We start from the raw sequence: 26355 nt of genomic DNA on the forward strand, positions 1-26355 counted from the left end.
TAACTTATTAAATGCTCCCAAGTCACAAGAAATCACGTCATCTCTCTCGTTCCATAGCGTTCCCAATAGGAATATTTCATCTTCCTCTGCTAAATAACATACTTCATTATCTATACTTGATACCAAATTTCTGAGATTGAAACTACCTGTCGACATCAATTCTTTTGATTCAATAACAAATTTCTCTAATTCCTGTTCGTTATTGAAACTAGAGATACAGTTGTCGACATAAAACCATTCCTTCAATTTTTCAGCTGTATCTTTCAAATTTACTGGTCTACGTGACAAGTAATAATTTATTTTAGCAGCTAGCAAAAACGGGAGGTTTGATTCCAAAAAGTACTCTGCAATGTCGGTATATTTAACGTTTATTTTCTGCATGATTGTTCCACCAAAAAAATCTCAAGAAATCCCTGTCATAATATGCTTGATTTCGATGTCAGCTGTAACCCCTATAATTCCTAATCTGAATTTCAGCAATAGGGTTGGTATGAGTTCAATTAAATTGGGTCCAGTTTGTAAGCATTTATTTGAACAATTTCCATTCTCGACCTTTGCCGAAGCATCAAAAACTCGACGAATTTTTGTAATATTACCAGATTCTTTGAAAAAAGCATGATGAGGCAAATAATGTTATGATTTCTTACCACTATCTTCCTCATGTCTGATTTCCTCTATGATACCTAATTTTTTCCATTTAATTGATACCTGTTCATATGATTAAAATTTTTCGAGATGTAACAATTTTTTGGTCGTCGAAAGTACTCGGATTTCCGCTATATGATCATTACTCGAGAGTTGTGAATGATCTGGAATCCATGGAAGATGAACTTTATATTTAGCGTCCTCGTTTATTGAAATTGTTTCATTGAAATATTCTATGGTGCCATTGTCTTGATCTTTCTTGGTTTTCATTTCGACTGGATCTTCTATCCCGAGAACATCCACATTCCACAAATCTGCAATGGAACAATTAGTGATGCCCGAAAATATCATTCCGTCTTTAAAATCCGTTTGCTGTCCCATCCAAGACTTGTTTCAATCGCAAAAAGATGATCATCTAAATTTTTTATATTTCCTGTGAGGAGTTTGCCAAAAATGTCAGCACCTAATAATATTCGATATCACATGGAGCATTATTGACAATGGTCTCGTTCAGAATTATGTTCTTTCATTTAAGGTGACTGATATATAAAATGAATCTTCTAAACGAGGAATGTGATTAAAATTTTTTCTTGTTCGAGAACAGATATTTTCATCTCGAAATTTCTTTCAAGGTTTTGGATCACTATATTGAAAATTCCATGTATTTTGGGAGGTGTTTGCGTACCTCCTAACACGCCCTGTATAATATTTTCTACGCCACTTTCAATATATCCCAGATCCTTCGTACATTTTGTAAATATGTACGATTTTTGTGACGCTGATTCTAGTAGAGCGCCATTAACAAGTCTCACGAGTACTGTTTGTAATAATGTGTTAGTTCGAAGATTATTCGTCTAAACGTTCTCAATCTTTTGATTTTGGTCATCAATTGTAGTCACTACTAACACACAAATCAGAGCACATTGTTGGGTAATGTCTTTTTTTTTTGTACAAATCAAACACCTAATGAAAGTCTTACTGTTGCGACTTGTATGATTTCTCTTTAAACAAGTGAAACAAGCCCTCCTACTCATAACTTCGGCTTTCCATTCATCGAGTGGTAATTTTTGTACTTTGAAACACTCCTGACTTGCATGTCATTTGTCACAAAATAAATAGAACATTCCTACGTATTTCTTATTGATTCTTCATGTTCCATGAATAAAGTGCAGGATATATTTCTGAATCACCTTGCTTCTGGTCTTCCATTCGATAAGAAGTTTTCTGATTTCTACTGGATTCCTTTTCTATTCTAAAAGTGTTTCGAGCAAGGTTGATCCTTTCTTCTGGCTCTACTTCTCTCCACAAAAAATCTAATGACATAGACAAAATATTAGTTTTATTAACTTCATTTTCTTCACCCTCATTTAATATCCCACTGAAATCAGCAGGATTTATGCTAGGGTACCTCTCCCAGATCTTTAAGAGTTTTTCTGGTAATGATGAGTCAACTGAAGGAAAAAGCAAAGCAGCGTATTTATCACGAGTTACCCCAAACGCCCCCGTTAAGCTAGCAGAACCACTTTCGAATTTTCGATTTTTTTTTAGCCATAATTGTAGACTCATTTCAGGCTAATTTATTACCCTATTCAAAAATTTTTTGCTCCTGAATTTTCGGAGAAATCGTGGGTTCTGCTAGCTCAACGTTAAGCTAGCAGAACCACCAAGCTAATCGATATCTTATGGAAAATCTTATTACACCATAATTTGTTGTTTTTTTTTAGGCTCACGTTTGAACCCATTACTAAATTTCTGAACTTACTTTTTTTGAAAAACCCTGAGTTCAGCTAGTTTTACGGTTAAGCTAGCAGAACCCAATCGTAAATAAACTCCTCACAATAATTTTAATAACATAATAATTTGAGGCTCTATTCAAACTAATTAATTACCCTATTCCGGAATTTTTTGCTCCTCAGATTACCGAGAACTCATGAGTACCTCTACTGCATTCATCCCATTCCGGCAGTACGTGAAAAATGCAAATCCCATATGAATATGGAAAAAATTATTATGGCATAATTTTTTCCATATTCATATGGATTCGATTTGATCAAATTCCTGTGCAAGCTCTTCTTGACTTGGATAAGATGCGAACATTATCTCTCAACAACTCATTCAGTGTAAATATCCTTTTATTTTTATCTTCCAGTTGTCTGGAGCCTGCTTACACCTGTTCATTGCTTCTTGTCTAGCTCCAAATTGTTATTGCTTTTAGTGAAAATTCTCCGTAGATGCTCATTTTCTTTCTTTGAATTGTCCATCGCCAATTAGTCCTGTCACGGTTGCCACAAATGTTGTAATTACGATGGAAAATGATTAATTTTTAAGAGGACTTTTTGACATCCTTTTTAATTTAATTGTCAAAATATTTTTGACAACTACTACTTTTGTTTTTCTCACATACAAGATAATACAATTATTTCAAATAACATAGATAACAGCTACTCAAATGAAAATAGGTACCTTAAATCTTTCAACAGGAATAATTCTGATAAGAAAAAATGAAATATTGTTCAAATATTTCTGATAACTTTTCAATTCCAGTTCAAGATCAGTTCTAATCTAGTTCATTTCATTCAAACTACAGGAACCGCAGTATACATACATACTATCATCATAATATCTAGATAAAATATTAAGCACGTGTCCGTGCAAATATGAAAATAGACAACCGAGTTCCATCTGCGATTTTACGAGGGTAACCGCCACGCGTCATCGAATAACAGACGTGAACTGTAAATTATTAGGGGGATGTGGGAATAAAACTTTACAATATACAGAGTGGCTACTTTTTTAATGGAATTGTATTGGTAACTTTGAAACCATAAGAGTTAGTAGGTCGGTCAAATGGAGAAAAAGTTGCATGCATAGATGTTCCGTAACCACGGAACTATTAATTTAAAAATTTGGATTTAGAGACCTTTCACAGTTTTGTTTTTCCGGTTTCCTTTTTTTGTTTGTTATATTAATTTTTTCTGCTGGCCAACGTCTTGCGCCGAAAGGAGGCGTGCACATATATGCGCGCTGCTCGCCTGTGATTTTTTTTTGAAAGACTGAATTGAACGGTCGAACAGATGTTCTAATAATAATTAATCGCTGTATTTAACTATACGTAATTTTCCAAAAGTGGATAAAATATACGCAAAAATCACGAAGTTTTCGCTGTGAACGCTAAAAAACTAAAGTTTCAATAGATTGAAACGCGCAAAAGGTGTTTGTGCGGTTTAGGTTGTGTTTTCTTCGAGATCAAGCTGTGGATGCAGATAAGAAGGGGGCCCTTCCAGACTCCATCATCTCAACCCACAAGGTGAGGTGCAATTCGTTGGTGGCTTGCTTTAAGTTCGGGTTATTAATTTGCATTTTTTTTCTTTATTTTTCACTCTGTGAAAGGTGTCGCTTACATTTCCTCGTTGGTTGTTGGACTAGTGGCCCAAGTCCATATTTTCTCTTCGGCAATACAAGTTAATATTTTTGAGTTATTGAACAATATATAACATGGTCCTTCGAGCTGGATATTAAGGCCCTTCTACTTCAATTTTCGATAAAATCATATTTTTCCTTGCCATCAGATCAATTTCATTTCTAATTTTTTTTTTAAGTTTCGCTAAGCGCTGATCGCTTCAGATTCATGCATAGGTGAATTTGGAGATATTTTTCATTTATATAATCAAAATTTAACGCATTCATTTCAAAAAATTTATTGATCAGAATTCAAATTTATTCTCTTTGTTTCTTTGGACATCTTGATTTTCATATCTCCGCAACATATGTATATGTTCAGCCGACATCCGTTAAGGTTGTAATTGTCATCAGTGCGCATTGTTTTGAAAAGTTGACGTTTCATCAATTAATCGCTTGTCATGAATTAGATTTGTTCAGAGGTTACATAAAATCGTCCACGCTAATCATCATATTGTTATTGTTGCACGTACAAAATGGAGGATAAGTTACGAAAAATGATCGCTTTAAGACTCGGTGGTGTGAGGGAAATACAAGTTATACATAACTTGGCCCTTTCCGCCAAAGGGGACGCTGGATTGCGTATCAAATTCGAGGTTCAATATACTTCTCTCAAATATTTAAGTGAAGAGTTTTATGAAAGTCACAGTTCCATTCTATCGTTATTAGCCACGGATTAAGAGGCAGACCTGAACGCCGAAGATTCAGTTAAAAGTGATTTCTTAGAAATGTTTTATGACATCAAATCCATTTATGCAGAATTATTCGATGTAACGGCTCATTTGAGCTATGCAGGTTCTTCAGGTGATCAAACTAATGCTGATATTCCCATGTAAAACTACCACAAATCGATTTGCAACGATTTTCCGGAGATATTAGGGATTTTCCTGGATTCAAGGATATGTTCGATGCTTTAGTTCATAGCAATTCAGCGCTCAAGTCCGTGGAAAAATTCAATTATTTGATTTCTTCGCTGACTGGTACGCCTTTAGAATTAATAAAACATCTGAAAGCCACAACCGAGAATTATAAAACCGCTTATGAAACTTTGGTTACTCGTTATACCAATCCTCGAGCTCTTGCTTATTGGCTGCCGATAAAAAATTTCGCTCCTTCAAAGTCAGAAGATCCTCGTTCACTGCGGAAGTTATTGGATACATTTTCCATAAATTTACAAAGTCTGAAAAATATGAATGTTGACATTGAGTGCGATTTCATTCTAACTCATATGTTGTTATCACGCTTAGATACGGAAACAGCTAATAAGGCATTTGAAAGGGAATATGGTTCTACATCTATTCCTCAATATAAAACGCTATTTACATTTTTAGAAAAACATGGTAATGGACTTTTGAATATATCTGGAAGTAACCCAATCTCAAAATCAATTTCGAAGGCTTCTAAATCATTCCCTTCGAAACCAACTCATAATTTTCTGCCTCGAAAAGAGGTTAAAACACCTCAATGTGTATTGTGCTCAGGAGGTCATAATATTTATACTTGTAGCGAATATTTGAATAAAACCCAAAAGGAGAGATATGCCTTTTGTAAAAGCCGAACGTTGTGTTTTTCTTGTTTGAGTTGTCTTCATACATTGAATAAATGTAAATCCAAGTCAGCGTGTCGCAAATGCGGTAGTAAAAAACATCACACAACGCTTCATTGGGAAACTGAAAAATTTGAAAATCATGTCACAAATTGGAGTGGGGTTAATTCAAATCAAAACCGGGAAGGTGCGTCGGCGCTGATCCCTTCCACGTCCTTAGAACATTCTTTTACCGCTTGTACTCCACCACGTTCTCGCTCTCGCTGCGTCATATTGGGGACGGCGATAGTCGAGGTACAAACATATGATGGAACGCAAAAGAAATTTCTCTAATTCTGTGGTTATTCCGTTCATTCTTCCACATCTTGTAGAACAAAATCGTGCGAGAATATATCAGAAACGCACAGTTTTCATGGTTATATTTTATTATTCTGTGTTGGTACTCCGAACTTTCCGCCACGGCTTTATCTGTCAATTCATCAATTTGCCTTAAAGAAATCAGTTCTGCCAACCAACATTTTTCAATGCAAAAATCACTAATTTATATTTATGGGAATATTTCATTAATTCCAATGAAAATGCAATGAACTAGAGAATAGTTATTTATAATACAAGTGCAGAAGGCATTGATATTCTTCCACGAGTTCAAAATTCAAAAACGAGCCACGAAGTGGCGAGTTTTGGAATGAACGAGTGGTAGAATGAGCCTTCTGTACGAGTATTATACATAATTTTCTCTAATTGATTGCATTTTTATTGAAATTAATGAAATATTTCCATAAATATCATTTAGTGATTTTTGCATTGAAAAATGTTGGTTGGCAGAACTGATTTCTTTAAGGCAAATTGATGAATTGACAGATAAAGCCGTGGCGGAAAGTTCGGAGTACCAACATATAATAATGAAATATAACCATGAAAACTGTGCGTTTCTGATATATTCTCGCACGATTTTGTTCTACAAGATGTGGAAGAATGAACGGAATAACCACAGAATTAGAGAAAATTATGTATAATACTCGTACAGAAGGCTCATTCTACCACTCGTTCATTCCAAAACTCGCCACTTCGTGGCTCGTTTTTGAATTTTGAACTCGTGGAAGAATATCAATGCCTTCTGCACTTGTATTATAAATAACTATTCGCGCACTGCTAGATTTCGGTTCAGAAATTTCTATAATATCTAAAGGATGTTATAACGCTCTAAATATTCCGCGATTGGTTTCTTCCGTTGTTATAAATGGTGTAGGTGATACGCAAGTCGTAAACAAAGGCATAGCACAAATTAAACTTAGACCTATTGGTAACTCAGATTTAGTTTTGGCGATCGACGCGGTAATTTTGCCCAAAATATGTGATAAAATGCCGACTCATCGATTAGATAATACTTCGTGGGGATATTTAAAAGATCTGCCTCTGGCAGATCCGCAGTACTATGTACCGGGTGAAGTTGATATACAGGGTCTTTCACGAGGAACCTCACCCATTTCATACGGGAAACTACTGAACGTATTTTCATGAAATTCAGCACTTATAAGTATTTCACGATGCTGATGAAATCTAAAATATTTTCAAGGCATGAGCACCTCCGGTTTTTCCGGAAATGACGTCAACTTCCGTTTTTCAAATTAGAACACCATTTTTTTATTGCAGAAATAGATTCCTTAGAAAATTTCAAGTTATTTCGATGTAACATTTTTCAGTTTTGGTTGGAAAATTCCCTCTGAGAGGGAAAATTCGAAAAAAAAATCGAAAATAGAGCTCCGCTGAAACAAGAATAACTTCGAGGTTTTTGGATGGAAAATTTTCATTTTTGGGATTTTTCAAGATGTAAGATTGATGTATCCACTTCAAAAGTCGAAATCGCGATTCATGATACAGGGGGTGAAAAAATCGCTTTCAAAGTTAGGGATGACAAAATCGTGAAAAATCAATTTTTTCAAATTAGAACCCCATTTTTTTATGGCAGATATTGAATCTACGTTAAAAAATAATGTGAGTGTATGCATCACACCCTTGCCCTAAAGTGAATATTTTCTGAGTTATTCACAAAAAACTGTTTTTCGTCTTGAATTTTCAGCTATTTCTTTTCCCTTCACGCCAAAAAGATGAAATTTTCAGGAACTGTTACTTAAACCATGTTTTAGATTTCACTAACCTAATATGCAAGAGAAAAAAGTTACAGCTTGTTCCTAAATAGATGGCGAATTTTGATTCGAATTTGTATCGGAAACCTCTTTTCTCTAATTCTGTGGTTATTCCGTTCATTCTTCCACATCTTGTAGAACAAAATCGTGCGAGAATATATCAGAAACGCACAGTTTTCATGGTTATATTTTATTATTCTATGTTGGTTCTCTGAACTTTCCGTCACGGCTTTATCTGTCAATTCATCAATTTGCCTTAAAGAAATCAGTTCTGCCAACCAACATTTTTCAATACAAAAATCACTAAATTATATTTATGGAAATATTTCATTAATTTTAATGAAAATGCAATGAATTAGAGAAAATAATGTATAATACTCGTACAGAAGGCTCATTCTACCACTCGTTCATTCCAAAACTCGCCACTACGTGGCTCGTTTTTGAATTTTGAACTCGTGGAAGAATATCAATGCCTTCTGCACTTGTATTATAAATAACTATATTTCAACTAATCGGCCATCGGTTTTCTCTCCAGTGATAAATAAATAATTCCTTATGAACCATATGCAAAAACATACCATGTTTTACATTCTTTTTTTTTAATGATAGATATCATTAATTACATCTGCCAAATTCCTCTTTATTCAGTAGCACTTTGTGTTTACTATTAATTTGGTGATAATTCGTATTAAGTTATAAAATCGATCACTATGCCTAATTTTACCAATGAAGATTATTCAAATCTCATTCTACTTCGTGGAGAATGTAATAAACTTGTAGATAGAATGATTCGACTGTTCATTGAGAGGTTTCCTGACCGACCCAGACCAACGAGAGATACCATTAACAGAACCATGACAAACTTGAGAAATGTCGGATCTTTCGTTAAGAAAACTATACACAGAGAAAAAAGTGTAGTAGAAGATGAGAACAACGAAATTGCAGTTCTTGCATATTTTCGTGTGAATCCTCAAAATTCTCTCAAAGATGCCGAGATTGATCTGGGATTATCTCAATCGAGTGTTTGGAGAATATTTAAAAAACATAAAATGCACCCATATAAATTCAATAGGGTACAGCATCTGAAGGAAACTGATTTCGTCAGGAGAACAGAGTTTTGCGAAGCTATGATGATTCGATTTCAAGAGATTGAAAACTTTTTGGACTGTATAATTTGGACAGATGAATCTAAATTCACAAAGAATGGTTCTTTCAATAGGCATAACAGTCATTATTGGGATGAAGAGAACAACCACCACTTCAGACAATGGAACTTTCAAGAGACCTGAAGTTTCAATGTTTTTTGCGCCATCAAAAATAATGCAATTCTCGATGTTCACCTTTATGATGGGACTTTAACTGGTAAGATAGAACACTACACATGTTTGCATTATTTAAAGAATGTTCTCCCTTAGGAGATAGATATTCTGACATATTGACTCAAATAATTGAGCCGCTAGTACAGAACCATAATGACTTATGGTATCAACAAGATACCTCCACACAATTCACTCAATGTGTCAAATATCCTCTACAGGCTATTTGAAGATCGATGGTTGGCGAACAATGGTCTACATCTTTGGCCACCACGTTCTCCCGATTTAACTTCTTTAGACTATTATGTTTGGGGTAGGATAAAAAATATTGTCTACTCAACTCCCCTGATTGATAAAGAGGACTGCATAGAACGAGTCAGAAATGCGTTCAGGTTTGTTTAGATGTTTAGATTTTTAGATTAATAGTTTTGAAACTCAATTTGGTTTTTAAACACTTTTGCAGATCTCTTCCTCCCTATGAAATAAGAAGAGCAACGCACGAAGCATTCCTGAGACGTATAAATAAATGTCTAGAAATTAACGGTCAAAACTTTGAGCATCTTCTCTAGTTATAACTGCGAGAGTTTGCCATGGTTCTCCTAATAGTAACTTGAAGTCGGTTTCAAGAAGGGGTGAAAAATCTACAGCATGGTTCAAATAACAGTTCCTGAAAATTTCATCTTTTTGGCGTGAAGGGAAAAGAAATAGCTGAAAATTCAAGACGAAAAACAGTTTTTTGTGAATAACTCAGAAAATATCCATTTTAGGGCAAGGGTGTGATGCATACACTAACATTATTTTTTAACGTAGATTCAATATCTGCCATAAAAAAATGGGGTTCTAATTTGAAAAAATTGATTTTTCACGATTTTGTCATCCCTAACTTTGTAAGCGATTTTTTCACCCCCTGTATCATGAATCGCGATTTCGACTTTTGAAGTGGATACATCAATCTTACATCTTGAAAAATCCCAAAAATGAAAATTTTCCATCCAAACACCTCGAAGTTATTCTTGTTTCAGCGGAGCTCTATTTTCGATTTTTTTTTCGAATTTTCCCGCTCAGAGGGAATTTTCCAACCAAAACTGAAAAATGTTACATCGAAATAACTTGAAATTTTCTAAGGAATCTATTTCTGCAATAAAAAAATGGTGTTCTAATTTGAAAAACGGAAGTTGACGTCATTTCCGGAAAAACCGGAGGTGCTCATGTCTTGAAAATATTTTAGATTTCGTCAGCATCGTGAAATACTTACAAGTGCTGAATTTCATGAAAATACGTTCAGTAGTTTCCCGTATAAATATGGGTGAGGTTCCTCGTGAAAGACCCTGTATTGTTGGGCTGCGATGTTTTCGCCAATCTTTTGTTGAATGAGACAATTTCTGGAATCAATGGTGGTCCTAACGCTCTTCGTACTATTTTTGGTTACGTCTTGTTGGGAAAGATCGAAAACGAACCGATCGTCTTGCAGGTCAATTCCTTCCTTAACACAATTTCTGAGGATTTTTTAGATAATTTAATGAAACAGTTTTTTTAAATAGAAACATTACCGGACTCAGTCACCTCTCCTCCAGAAGGTGAATGTAAGGATATTTTTAAAAATAATGTTTTTCGGCAACCGCCCGGAAAGTGCTCACTTCCCGGACGCTTTTTCTCTGAGAAAGTAGCATTTCCCGGCCTAGTCCGGAAAGTACGTACTTCCCGGACTAGGCCGGAAAAGAATCATAGAATCCATAGCAAACGAGATAACGGCTGACAGTTCATATGAAATTAGTTGTCAAAAATTTGCATGTTTTTTGATCGCAATCGTAATAAAATATGGAAAGCAGCAGCGATAGTGTTATTTTACATGGTTGCCGAAAAAATATTGTACGCAACACGCCCGAAAATGGTTTTTTTGGACTCACAGACTTCCAGGACTCGCTTACGCTCGTCCTGGAATTTTGTCTATTCGTCCAAAAAAACCCTATTTTCCGGACTTGTTACGTAAATTACTATTGTCGAACCACCTCAGGTAGATACGTGGTACCTCTTCCGTTTAAGGTTACAGATCCGCTTCTTCCTCAATGTCGTGCGCTAGCACTTCAACGATTTTACGCATTAGAACGACGTCTTTTGCGTCATCCCGCATTTCATGAACAGTATTGTGCTGTTATCAGAGATTATCTCGAATTGTCTCAAATGGAGATTGTAGACCCTCCGCAAGACGGGTTAAAATTTTTCTATTTGCCTCATCATGCGGTTGTTGAACCCGATCATCAAACAACAAAAAACGGGTTGTTTTTAACGCTTCCGCGAAGACAAAAACTACTGAATCGCTTAATGATTGTTTGTACGTCGTTAATAAATTACAAAACGACATTGGCGCTTTCTTGTTGAAATTTCGCTTGCACATAATCTGTTTTACCGCGGATATAAGACGAATGTATCGCCAGATTTTGATAGATCCTAACCACAGAGATTATCAACGCATAGTATTTCGCTTTTCTCCTAAATATGAGATATTGGATTTACGCGTTAAGGTCTTATGTTTTGGGTTGAACTGCGCGCCTTATCTAGCCCTACGAACTGTTCGCCAATTATTGGAAGATGAAGGGAGGGTGTATGCGGCAGCTTCAACTGCTTTATTAGACGAGACCTATATTGAGGATATTTGTACAGGCAGTGATTCCCTGGAAAATGCACTCAAGTTAAAAGACGAATTGAATAGTCTGTTAGCCAAGGGGGGTTTTCAATTGCGGAAATGGTCTAGTAATATCGTTGAATTTTTGACTTCCATTCCTGACGAACACATTTCATCTGAAACGCATTCTCTTGATCAAAATGATAACGTGTCAATTAAGATATTGGGACTCATTTGGTACCCAAAGACTGATACTTTTCAGTTTGACGTTAAACCTCTCGATCGAAGTTGTACAAAACGCACATTATTGTCCGAATTAGCTAGAATCTTCGACCCTTTGGGATTTCTGACACCTATAACATTCATGTGTAAATATCTGATTCAAAAAATATGGTTGGCAGTGTTAGATTGGGATACCAAGCCACCAAATGAGGTCATACGAGTTTGGACCAAATATAAAAACGAACTGTTTCTCTTTTCGCGTGTACGCATTGATCGTCTTATAAGTATTCCTCAAAGTGGGGCGGCAGAACTGCATGGGTTCTGTGACGCCAGTGAACGAGGTTATGGCGCGGTAGTGTATTGCAGGGTCATTAATAATAAAAAAAACATTGAAACATTTTTCTTGTGCGGTAAATCTAAGGTAGCGCCTTGTTCAAAAAAGTTGAGCATTCCTCGGTTGGAATTGTGCGGCTCTGTACTTCTTACCAAGCTCTTGACATGGATTAAGAAAATTTTTGACCCAAAACTGCAATTCAGACTGATCCAAGCCTACATCGACTCTGAAATTGTACTCGCTTGGTTACATTCGTCTCCACATAGATGGCAGACTTTCGTTGGCAACCGCGTTTCTTTTATACAAGAAAGAATAGACGTATCTTCTTGGTCGCATGTAAAGTCTAGTGAAAATCCTGCGGACTTAGCCTCTCGCGGATTATTTCCATCTGAACTTTATAAAAATGAATTCTGGTTTCAAGGACCTGAATTTCTACAATTCGGTCGGTCAAAACCGGGCATACAAATATAATTTCGAAACAAAAGAAGAGACCTACGTCTGTTCTTATTATAGTGAATGATGAGAATTTCATCGATTCCTTGCTTTTGAATCATTCAAGTTTTGAATTTAGTCGAAGAGTCTTGTGTTACATGATGAGATTCGTTAATCACGCCAAAGGAAAATTTAAGGTTGGCAATTCATTATCTTACGCTGAAATTCAAAACGCTACATTGATTTTGGTTAAGCGAACACAAACATTACATTTTCAAGAAATATTTGAAACAAAAATACAGTACAATCGCGCTAATATGAACAAAAATAATTCTGGCTTGTTCATATTACAGAAACTGTTCATATTTGTGAAGGTCAAGAAATAAGAATTTTTACATGTTTTTTAGGTTTTATTTCGTAATGAGTACATGAATATCGATAAAAATGATGCGCATAAAGTTATAAAAAGATTATTTCAATGAGAAAATATTCAAATATTTCAAAAATAATACGAGTTAATTATAATGACTGATCTTTTCTGAAGAAAAACGATGTTATTTAAGTTTGGGTCTTCTTCGCAGCAAATTTCGATGAAACTGCTTTCTCATGTAAGTTTTTCAGGGTAAGTATCTCAGTCTAATCCAGAGTATTCTATTTTGCCCACTCCATTGATATGTTCAAAGCTTGAACTGCTTCCGCGTGTGAGACTTTAACTGACTCGGCAGAAATTTCAGTCACTTTCTTCAGATTCGTTGCACTCTTCTAGATTAGTATCTTCATCTCTGTTCCATTCATCTATATCTTGACCTGAGTATTCCATAGGCTGTAGAGCTTGAAGCAGAGAAATTATTTGTTCAACCACAGACTCCATACCTCTCGTCCCAGTGAGCTTTTTCTGCAAAACTGATAGTGGCAAATTCTCTTCATCTAGCGGATTTTGATCATTTTCAGTCTCGGTAATTATCTTATTCCAACATTTTTTTAATAACCTGAGGGCTCAACTTGTTCCATGCTGTAGCTAAATTCATCATTGCCTCACTTAGTGTGAGTTTGTTGAGGGCAGATCCTACCGGTTCATCTCCAGTAATGATTGAACTTAGAAGGAGGTTCCTATAATAAAGTTTTGTGAGCCTGAGCACATTTTGATCCATCGGTTGAATAAGAGGCGTTACATTTGGTGGCATAAACATCACAAAAATATGTCCATCACTGGTTTTCAATTCCTCAGCCGATGGATGGGAGGGTGCATTGTCTAAAAGAAGCAGCGCTTTCTCAGAAAGATTTTGAGTTCTCAGGAAGTTTCGAACCTCTGGAACAAACTGTTGGAAAAACCAATTTTTGAAAATGTTACACGTCATCCATGCGTTTCTACTGTTTCGGTATACAAGGGTTGAAGTTCTTGAAAGATCTCGGATTTTTCGCTTTTCCAATAACCAGAAGTTTAATTTTGTGCGAGCCTGAAGCCTAAACAGCCTAAAAATGTGATTCTTTGTTTGGAAATATTTAAATCAGATGCCGATTTTTCGGCTAGGGAAACAAACGTTTTATCTGGTAGTAATCGCCAGTAAAATCTTCATCAGCGTTGTATATCTGATGTTCGTTAAATTCATGTTCTTGAATGACTCTCTCCAATCTTTCTTTAAAAGCAGCAATGAATTTTGGCTGACTCGAGAGTTTCTCCCCTGTTATTTTCAAGAATCTTACACCATAACGTTCTTTGAAGCGCTGGAGCCATCCATCGCTTGCTTTAAATTCAGAGATATTCAAACTTGCACATAAATTCAAGGCTTTCTGTTTGATCATTTCTCCAGAAATCGGCATATTTCTTTCTCGTTGGTCAAGGAACCATCTATACAGCTGCATTTCCATTTCTGGCATTTCCGCCTTCTTTAGTGTACATTTTTTGGTCAATCTGAACGTATTGCCTACTCTCTCTCGAATTTGTATTTTTTTGTTTTTTATAAAACAAAACCAGGAATTCCATATTTCTTCGCTGATAAGGTAACATTCAGGCCTTTATTGATGTCTTCTAAGACTTCAGCTTTCTCATGAAGAGATAAACATCTTGATTTTCCACGCACTTTCACCATTTCCTTAGCTATTGTACTACTCGGAAGAAGAATGCGAGACAACTAATAAAAGCGCGAACCGGCAATGCATAAATGACGATAAATCGTGAAAACCGATTCATTCCTTTGAATAAAATAGACTAGTTCCGACAAGTTCATACTAACGAGATTATACTATGTTCATATTATAGAGTAGTCAATACAAAAAATTTTGTGTTCACATTACGGAGTGGTTCATAATAACGCGTGTTCATATTAGCGCGATTGTACTGTATTTCCAAAATGTTTGCGCATTTTATATTTTTCTTGTATTACCTTGCGTGAAAACATAGGAAGAACATCTGTCGATCGCGTCTTCACGAGATCGCGTAGTATTCTTAATTCAGTATTAATTTGATTGTTTACGCTGAAGGATATCGCTCTCGTTTTTCATTCGAAATAAAATATTAGTTCGCCCGCTTAGAAATTCCTCTATAAATTATAGAAACTTTCGCTATTATTAACAATAGAAAATCCGCTAAACCAAAAAACTGTAGTGCACCTGCTATCACATAGTGTTATTCGCAATAGAAGAAAGTGCCAATAGGGTCTTCCAGTATTGGGTGGAAGCCGACAAGGAAAATAGCAGAAAGGGCGCTTGTTGAGACTCTTCGCTCCTTTTTCTACCCCCCAACCCCACCCATCTCCTTTGATTCACGAAGGGTAAAATACGTTAGCATAAGGATTAGATTTTGGTGAGTTGAATTTTCAGCAGTTTCCACAATTCTTTTAAATCTATACAGTCGATTACAATTTGCCATAACATTAATTGATCCGTTCAGAGCCGGATATTGTGTAGATTGCTGGAATTCAATTTCATTTATTTGAATTTTGTTGATTTCGTTGAAATTATCCTGTATGTCACGATTGAAATTTCAACTCTTCATTTCATGTTGAATTCAATTCAATTGACAGATGTTCTAACAATCAACGCATTCAGAATCTGGGTTTTTTTGTTCACATAAGCTGTTTTATATTATTGAACCTGATTTCATTTTCCATTTGATCGAATTTAAATTAAGTATGTCGAAATCAGAACCTCAAATTGAGACTAAAAACAATAAACTAAAAGTTTTAGAATCAAGAAAAAAAATGTTGTTCCAACGTTTCCAGAAACTGTACGATTATACAAAAAGTCTGGATAATCCAAAAATTCTGGAATATTTCAAAGTCGGTTTGAATAATTTAGAGAAATCGAAGACTCAATTGTTGGAAGTAGTTGATGAAATCAATTTACTGAGTGTAGAATGTTTGCCAGAGTATGTTCCTTCCTATCAAGTAATTGAAGCAGTGGACGATTTATATTGTCACATTGTAGAGACTTCTAAAATGATGTCTATGAATGAAACTAATGTTAGTTCCTTATCCGCAATGAAAGCACAACCAAGATTGCCGAAAATTGATTTAGTGGAATTTTCTGGTGATCCTTAAATGTGGCCAATTTTTTATCAAAATTTCAAAAGCTGTGTTCATGAAAATCCTGATTTGGATGACACATGCAAAATTCATTATTTGCTCGGGAAATTACGCGGACGAGCTCAAACTTTGTGCATTGGCATCTCACCAGTAGCAGAAAATTATTAAACAATTTGGAAAATATTAGTAGACACTTTTCAAGATGAACGCCTTCTAGCTACTACATATTTCAAATCTATGGTTGAATTTAAACAATTGAATATAGAATCCGCAAATAATTTGAATTCATTTTTAGAAAAATTTGATATAGCCGTTAGTGCTCTTAAACAGCTTTCATTGAAGAATCTTGCTAATTTTTTGCTTGTTTCTATAGCGTTATCAAAATTAGATCCTAATACACAAAGGCTTTTTGAGATGTCTTTGGCATCGAATGAAATTCCATCTTATGAAAGCCTAATAAAGTTCGTTCAAAAGCAATCGGGAGTTTTGAGTAGAATCTCTACTCATGCCAGTAGTTCGACCCAGTCAAAATCGCCTGGGGCGAAACCTAAAGGTTCATATTCTTATGCCAGCGCTAATTCTGTTTCAGATAAAATCGTACATTATCCTTGTCCTGTCTGCGGAGAAAATAGCCATTTGATAACCAAATGTCATCGATTTTTGAAGCTTTCGCCAAACGAAAGATATCAGTTGACAAGAGAAAAAATCTTATGTTTAAATTGTTTGAGTAGCAAACATAAAATAAGTCAATGTAAATCCTTAAATTCTTGTAGTGTTTGCAAAAATAGACATCATTCTCTTTTACATTTCAACAAAGAAATTCCAAAAGAAGTAAAACCTTTTGTTAATAGTACTGCAGAAAGTAATATTTCTCAAAGTGGTGTTAGTTTGATGGTAGCTGATAGTATTAATCGCAAAATGGATATTTCGCATAATTATGATAGAATCACTTTAATACCTACAGCTGAGGTAATGATTAAAGTAGATGATAGATTAGAAAAAATTCGAGTTCTTTCAGATAGTGGTAGCCAGGATAATTTTCTCTCAACTGAATGCTGCAAGCATCTGAAAATTCCGTTCTCAAAAAGAGATATTAAGGTGACTGGAATAGGAAATATTAGTACACCTATAAGGGGTATAGCTCCAGACCTAACAATATTCTCACGCTTCAATGAAAGATTCCAAATAACATTGGACGCATTAGTTATAGATAATCTTACCTCAAAATTACCCTCATATGATATACTATTGAAAGATTTAAGTTTCATTGACAATTTGCCTCTGGCGGATAGTAAATTTAGCTATTCTGAGGAAATTGATGGTATTCTGGGTGCAGCAATTTTCGTTGGAATTCTGAAGGGGGATAAAATAATTGACCGATCAGATAGCTTATTCGCTCTTAACACTTCCTTCGGTTATGTTATTAGTGGAAAATTTTCTTCATGTAACAAAACCAACTCGCCGCGTTGCTCCAATTCGTTTCATATAGTTGTTGATGATTTCGCTCTAGAGAAATTATTGAAACATTTCATAAAACTCGAAGAAGTTCCAGAAAAGGAACATTTTAGCTAGGATGATTTAGCTTGCGAAGATTTATTCAAAGCAACTTACTCTAGGAAACCTTCAGGAAGGTATAAAGTAGCTCTTCCTTTCAAAATAGATCCCCCCAATCTAGGAGATTCGTTCACTTCTGCTTTGAAAAGATTTTTAACTTTAGAAAAGAGACTGTCCTCGTCATTAGACTTAAAGGAGAAATATAGTGAAGTTTTTCGAGATTACTTGAATCAAGGTCACATGAAAAAGTCTTCAACTTTAGATGAAACTTTTGATGTTTCTACTCTCGCACCGCACTATTTCATTCCGCACCACGCTATTTTTAAAAATTCCACTACGACTCCGGTTAGAGTCGTATTCGATGCTAGCTTGAAAACAAATCCAAAATCCCTTTCGTTGAACGATTGTTTGTTTGCGGGTCCTAGACTGCAAATAGATATAGTGCAACTCTTTTTGAATTTTCGAATTTTCGAAATAGCTATCATTGCTGATTTATGTCAAATGTATAGACAGGTGAAATTAATTGAGGATCATCACCGATTTCAGCGGATATTGTGGCGCTTTTCACCTGAAGAATCAGTTGACATTTATGAATTAACTACAGTTGCCTTCGGCGTGAAGGCCTCGCCGTTTTTAGCTTTGCGAGTAGTTCAACAGTTAGCTTCCGATGAATCACAAAAATTCCCACTCGCTTCAAAGATAATTTCCAGAGATTTGTATGTGGATGATTTAACCACTAGTGTGGATAATATACATGATGCAAAGCTCTTGTTTTCTGAACTTACTGATATGTTTAGGTCAGGAGGTTTCCAAATTAAAAAGTGGCACACTAATTCGGAGGAATTATTATCGAATATTCCTATAGAACAACGTTCTTCGATTTTTCAGTTCAACGATGAGAGTGAAATTGTTAAAGTATTGGGTATTCGGTGGGATTCGGAGGCAGATTCATTGTCTTTTGATATAAAAAATTTTTTAGTTGAAGACAAGATGCTCAGCAAACGTGTAAATCTTTCAAAAATAAGTAGAATTTTCGATCCACTGGGCATTTTAGGTCCGGTTATTCTATATGACAAGTTATTTATTCGGCAGTTATGGGCTTTGAAGGAGGACTGGGATTCCAATCTTCCAAGTAATTTAATAAGTAGATGGAGAAAATTTGAAACAGAAATTCCGCTTTTAGAAAATATTTCTATTCCTAGATGGTTAGGAGCAAACAATAATATTCCCATTTCATTAATTGGTTTCGCAGACGCATGTAGTGGTTCATACGGTGCTGCCATCTACTCACGCTTAGTTGTTGGTCAACAAGTTCATGTAAATTTAATTTATTCTAAATCAAAAGTAGCTCCTTTGAAAGTAATATCAATTCCAAGACTGGAACTTTGCGCTGCTTTGTTGTTGTCCAAATTAATGAAGTATGTAGAATCCGTATATCGCGCTACAGGTAAAGTTGAAAGAATATATGCCTGCAGTGATTCGCAGATCGCGTTATCTTGGATTTCGAGTTCACCTCATAGGTGGCAAACATTTGTAGCTAATTGCGTGTCATTAATCCAAACCAACATTTCTAGAGAAGATTGGTTTTTCGTTCGGGGCCGTGAAAATGTGGCTGACATTATTTCAAGAGGATTGTATCCCCGCGAATTCATGGAAAATAAGGATGTTTGGCTTTCAGGTCCGAAACGGTTAAAGGAAGACATTAAAAAGTGGCCTTTAGTAGGTATTGAAAATTTAGAGTTGCCTAATGATCTGCCTGAAAAACAGAAACTCACTTTCGTTTCTATAGTTGAAACTTCAGAGAATATTTTCTATTCTCTTATTCACAAATGTTCATCATTCCAAAGGTTATGTAACATTATGGTTTTCATATTACGATTCACCAAATTATTACCTTATCGGAAAGAAATAGCTATTTCTGATATAGATGAAGCAGAAAAATATCTCATTAAGATTCTACAAAAGATACGGTTTGCGGATCTTTTGTTGTTTGAAAAAAGGAAAAATAATTCCCTCAAATTTTAGGAATTTATCGCCATTCCTGGATAAAAATGAAATTATTCGCGTAGGAGGCCGAATCTCAAATGCAGAAATAGGTTACAATCATAGGCATCCTTATCTTCTTCCAAAAAACGAACATTTCGTGAAAATTTTGATAGATAATTATCATAGAAAAAATTTCCATACCGGTTCACATTTATTGCATTCTTTGATAAGGACAAAATATTGGATCATTTCCGCTCGTACTATGATTCGTTCAGAGAGTTAGAGCTTGCAATATATGTTTCAGATTCAAACCTAAAGCTTCCTATCCATTGATGGGAAATTTACCTCCTTACCGAGTAAATATTCCGCAGAAACAGTTTATAGATACCGGGGTTGATTATGCGGGTCCTTTTTCGATTACCTTGACTCGACATAGAGGAGTAAAAACGCAAAAGGCTTATGTTTGTTTATTTGTCTGTTTAGCTACCAAAGCTTTACATTTAGAACTTGCGTCAGACTTATCTACTGACACATTTTTAGATTGCCTCAAAAGGTTTTTGAGTAGAAGAGGCCCAATTCAGACCCTTTACTCGGATAGAGGAACGAATTTTGTAGGAGCTAAACGCTACTTAGATTCCTTGAAGAAATTCATCGTCTCAAGCGATTACACAAATTCTCTCAAAAACAGTCTTATTAAAAATCAGATTAGTTGGAAGTTTCATGTTCCATTAGCGCCTCATATGGGTGGTTTATGGGAGGTCAATGTCAAATCGATGAAAACCCATTTGTTTAAGGCAATAGGACATCAAATTCTTTGTTATGAAGAATTCGCTACTGTTTTGGCCCAAATAGAAGCACTTTTGAATAGTTATGTGGGTATATTAGTAGTGATCCATCCGATCCTGAAATGCTTACGCCCGCTCATTTTACTTTGAATACGCTACAATGCCTACCATCAATTGACGTCTCAAATATCGCTTCTAATAGATTGCATAGAAAGCAACTGTTGGATCAAATAGTTCAGTCGTACTGGAAACGTTGGAAGAACGAGTATTTGAGTCAACTTCAGGTACGCACGAAGTGGACACAAAATTCAAGTCCCCTTACACTCGGAACAATAGTTGTTCTTATGAATGAAAATACTCCTGTACTTCAATGGCCTTTAGGTATCATAGTTGAGGTTTTTCCAGGAAAAGACGGTATTGTTAGAGCCGCCTCTGTCAAAACAAAACATGGAACATATCATAGGCCAGTTACCAAATTGTGTCCTTTGCCGACACAATGGTTTTTCATTTTTTTTTGTATATTTGTCTTAGTTTTTAATGCATTGAGTAATTTAATAATTGGAGAATGAGTACCATCCCCCAATAGTGAGGGAGGATGTTTGCGCATTTTATATTTTTCTTGTATTACCTTGCGTGAAAACATAGGAAGAACATCTGTCGATCGCGTCTTCACGAGATCGCGTAGTATTCTTAATTCAGTATTAATTTGATTGTTTACGCTGAAGGATATCTCTTCCGTTTTTCATTCGAAATAAAATATTAGTTCGCCCGCTTAGAAATTCCGCTATAAATTATAGAAACTTTCGCTATTATTAACAATAGAAAATCCGCTAAACCAAAAAACTGTAGTGCACCCGCTATCACATAGTTTTATTCGCAATAGAAGAAAGTGCCAATAGTGTCTTCCAGTATTGGGTGGAAGCCGACAAGGAAAATAGCAGAAAGGGCGCTTGTTGAGACTCTTCGCTCCTTTTTCTACCCCCAACCCCACCTATCTCCTTTGATTCACGAAGGGTAAAATACGTTAGCACAAGGATTAGATTTTGGTGAGTTGAATTTTCAGCAGTTTCCACAATTCTTTTAAATCTATACAGTCCATTACAATTTGCCATAACACAAAATATTTCAAGAAATTAAATGCCTTCATCGATTCTGAAGGCTATATAAGGGTAGGTGGCAGACTTTCCTATGCACATTTATCATACGATAAAAAACATCCCTTTTTGCTTCCCCCAATACCAAGACTTGTTGAACTGCTTATTGATTTTTTCCATAAGAAATATTTACATGCAGGTATCAGTACGATGCATTACCTGTTATCACAGCAGTTTTGGATTCTTTCTGCGCGAAAGGTTATTCGTTCCAAGCTTGCAAAGTGCGTCAAGTGTTATGGGAGATTTGCCGAATTTTCGAGTTTCTCCATCGAAAATATTTTCTCATGCGGGTGTAGATTTTTGCGGTCCTTTCTTTCTTACCATGAGTCGACACCGGGGTGCTAAAACTTCCAAAGCCAATGTATGCCTTTTTGTTTGTATGTCGACTAAGGCCATTCACGTGGAATTGGTCTCCGACTTAAGCAAGGATGCTTTTATTGCTGCGCTGCGTAGATTTGTAGCACGGAGGGGTAGATGCTCACATCTTTTTTCGGATCGAGGGAGTAATTTTATCGGTGCGAGTAGAGAATTGAATGCCTTGATTCAAAAATGCGCTGAATATGAGACAATTACCCATCACTTTTTACCCGGTCACGCCCCACACATGGGAGGTTTATGGGAGGCTGGGGTCCGGTCCGTGAAATCGCACCTCAAAAGGGTAATCGGTGATCAGATTTTAAATTATGAAGAATTTTATACCCTTCTTGTTCAAATAAAGGCTGTGATCAATTCTCGACCTCTCACACCAATCAGTTCAGATCCTAATGATTTGTCAGTGCTAACTCCCAGGCACTTCTTAACATTAAAACCCTTGAGTGCCGTTCTCGATATTCGATTATGTCAAAATAAATCGTTTGAAAAGATGGCATCTAATTCAACAGATGATTCAACATTTTTGGCGTCGATGAAAGAATGAATATTTAAATACGTTGCAACAAAGAAATAAGTGGTTGAAATCTTCTAATATGGGTTCGCTTGTACTTATAAAAGATGACATTTTACCTCCCTTAAGAGGGACCTAGGACGAATTGATAAATTTACTCCCGGTCAAGATGGAGTATGCCATGTCGCTGATGTTAAAACTAAATCAGGTATGATACAACGACCTCTGAACAAATTGAGTCCCTTACCAAAACATGGAAACATGTTCTACCGCTGATGATGTCCGCTGAACAATACTTCGATTTAATTTCTTTTCTTCTCTCGTAGTATAATTTTTCAAATTATAACTAGTAATATTCATTTCTATTTCATTATTATTTCATCATTATTCCATTTAATATTTAAAGATTTTTCTATTTTTTTTTGGGTTAAGGTTCATTATATTCACCTTTGGGGGGAGTATGTTCCGTAACCACGGAACTATTAATTCAAAAATTTGGATTAAGAGACCTCTCACAGTTTTGTTTTTCCGGTTTCCTTTTTTTGTTTGTTATTTTAAATTTTTCTGCTGGCCAACGTCTTGCGCCGAAAGGAGGCGTGCACATATATGCGCGCTGCTCGCTTGTGACTTTTTTTTGAAAGACTGAATTGAACGGTCGAACAGATGTTCTAATAATAATTAATCGCTGTATTCTACTATACGTCATTTTCCAAGAGTGGATAAAATATACGCAAAAATCACGAAGTTTTCGCTGTGAACGCTAAAAAACTAAAGTTTCAATAGATTGAAACGCGCAAAAGGTGTTTGTGCGGTTTAGGTTGTGTGTTCTTCGCGATCAAGCTGCGGATGCAGATAAGAAGGGCCCTTCCAGACTTCATCATCTCAACCCACAAGGTAAGGAACAATTCGTTGGTGGCTTGCTTTAAGTTCGGGTTATTAATTTGCATTCTTTTCCTTTATTTTTCACTCTGTGAGAGGTGTCGCTTACATTTCCTCGTTACTTTTAGGACGAGTGGCCCAAGTCCATATTTTCTCTCCGGCAATACAAGTTAATATTTTTGAGTTATTGAACAATACATAACAATAGAAGCATTGTCAGGCAGTGCAGACAAATCTAGATTATCAGGGCCAGTTATTGAGATATCATAAGAAAAGTAAATTTTGTCATTTCAATTTTTCTTTTTTTCCCACTTTATTTAAAATATTATCAAAAAATGTTGCAGGAATTTTTTATTCGACAGTAAATTCAGTGGCGGCTCGTGAGCTTTCATTCAGAGGAGGTCAAGCAAAAAAAATAGGTATACCACTAGTGTATCTACTTAGCCAGCGAAATGCATACCCAAGTGCAAGAATTTTGCCATCGTAAGGCATTTGGCTGAACTTTTTAATCAAAATGAAATCTACAATATCTTCAGTAACTCTGAGTTCCCTACTGACACTATCATTTTCATTTCTAGTTTCCGACGTTTCCGTTTCCATTTTTCTCGATAAAATATATCTGAATAGCCAGCCAATATCCTTCCTTACCTACAAACTTTGCCGAACAATCCTAACACGAAACCACAATGCACACGCGGAAAGGAATAAAAAGTTCTGACCTATCTTTATCTTTCCCTAATTCTGGTGCTAATAAACAGAAACAGCTGATATAGACCCATCGTTAATCGCCGTGGATCATGTTCGGGCCGTTCGGGTTAAACGAATATATGCTTACGGTCAACGGAGACCGCGCCTCCGTCACGTGATATCCAGCTCGCATTTAGAGTGGCCGGAGCTTCGTATCGGGAGAAATTTGAAATTCTACGTTCAAGACAAACGCGACTAGAGAGGAATTGGGCCTCCGCGACCCGCGTCTGGAGTCTGCTCTATTCTTTAGCGCATCGCATGCCTGTAGTACGGTGCAGCGGTGCGCAATCTTCTCAGATTTGAAGTCTGTTGCGGAGAATGTATAAATATGATGAAATATTGGGGTAAAAAGTATCCAGAAATTGGAATATTCTATTGAATTAGGTTAACATAATATAGTTGGACTTGAACTAAGAATTAAATATAATGCGGTAAAATTTGGGGATGCCCGGCCTCCTCTGCCTCCTCTGAGCGGTCGCCACTGAGTAAATTATCCTCAATTTGACGTAATCAGATTTCGTATCCAACGTTTCGTACTCTCTGGGCCAACCTCAACTTCATTTTTTCAATACGGACCTGCATATTTTATGACACTTTTCAAAATAACTTTCAACGCTGAATTCAACGATATATCATACAATGTCATTCAAAGTTGATTTTCAGGTGATTCTGACTGTTTCCAAATTTACTGGTGTGTATGTAAGAAAAAACAAGTCTATCAAAGATATCAATGTTATGAACCAAATTCAATTGAACCCAGAAAAAAAATCGAGAACCGTGACCAGTGGATGGAATTTATCAAAAACTACTGTTAATAAAATAGTCAAGAGACGCGAATACAATGATTCTTAATTTGAATACCAAGCTTTGCAAAAATTATATCGTAATGATCTCAAAATAAAGTTCGATTCAGTTATTTGTTTCAACGAAACAAATGATAGTGATTCCTCGCGGGAAGATTGAGAATGTATTAGAAGGTATTCAAGCAGACGAAACAAGCAAATGTATAAGAAGTATGGGTTCCAGAACCGTAAAGTGCATTTTACCAAATGGTAGACATTTCGAACACTTACTTCATTAATTTTCATTTACTTTCGAATAATCATTTGATTTTTCTTTCATTAAATGATACTCTCGTTAAGTTGATTTTCTTATCGAAATGTATTGCATGTTGGTAATTAAAGTGAAGGTAACTAAATGTAATACAGATCCGACCCAAAGAAAATTGGATAAGGGTCAAAATCACCTGAAAATCTTTGAATGACATTGTATGATTTATCGTTGAATTCAGCGTTAGAGGTTCTTTCGAAAAGTGTCATAAAATATGCAGGCCCGTTTTGAAAAAACTGAGGTTGAGGGTGGCCCAGAGAGTACGAAACGTTGGATACGAAATCTGATTATGTCAAATTGAGGATAATTTACTGTCGAATAAAAAATTCTTGTTACATTTTTTGATAATTTTCGAAATGAATTGGGAAAAAGAGAAAAATTAAAATGACAAAATATACTTTTTTTATGATATCTCAATAACCGGCCCTGATAATCTCGATTTGTTTGAAGTGCTTGATAATGCTTAAATGCATGCAACTTTTTCTCCATTTGACCGACCTTCTAACTTTTATGGTTTAAAAGTCACGAATACAATCCCATTAAAAAAGTGGCCACTCTATATAATTCATCCTATAATAAGCAAGTGCAGACCAGAACATTTCTGAGGCCCAACTAGAAGGTAAATAAAATTTTGTTTGTTCTCAATTCAAAAAGGAATTCTTGTCTTAAACGAAAAACGAACAAGTCTTATTATTTTATTGAGTGCACTTTGTGAGGTCTACATATTTTGCGCATGTGATGTTGAGAGTTTTCACTTTGTTTATTATTTATTCATTATCTGGACTTCGCCTTTTCTCATATCTATTATTATACCTATGAATATTACGTGAAAGTTCATTGATGTGACAATAAAGACAATTATTATTATTATTATTTGTGGGGATTACAGATTCCTGCGTTACCATCATGGTGGCGCCGCCAACCAGGTTAACGCTTCCCCCAACAGAGGGCGCAACAATCTATTTAAGCCCCGAAGTACACAACTTAAGCGGAATACAAGCCGAAGATT

General features: G+C 35.7%; 1 protein-coding gene across 1 annotated transcript; it reads right to left on the bottom strand.

Annotated features, from left to right (window-relative positions):
* Positions 1–13454: 13454 nt before the first annotated feature.
* On the bottom strand, positions 13455–14602 carry LOC123680846 (jerky protein homolog-like). Its single transcript, XM_045618962.1, has 3 exons — positions 14266–14602; positions 13714–14033; positions 13455–13619 (listed from the first exon to the last, which is right to left on the bottom strand). The coding sequence occupies exons 1-3, from the start codon at positions 14600–14602 to the stop codon at positions 13455–13457; spliced, it is 822 nt and encodes a 273-aa protein (XP_045474918.1).
* Positions 14603–26355: the final 11753 nt, after the last annotated feature.

Source organism: Harmonia axyridis, chromosome 5, assembly GCF_914767665.1.
Source record: "Harmonia axyridis chromosome 5, icHarAxyr1.1, whole genome shotgun sequence".
NCBI classification, from domain to species: Eukaryota; Metazoa; Arthropoda; class Insecta; order Coleoptera; family Coccinellidae; genus Harmonia; species Harmonia axyridis.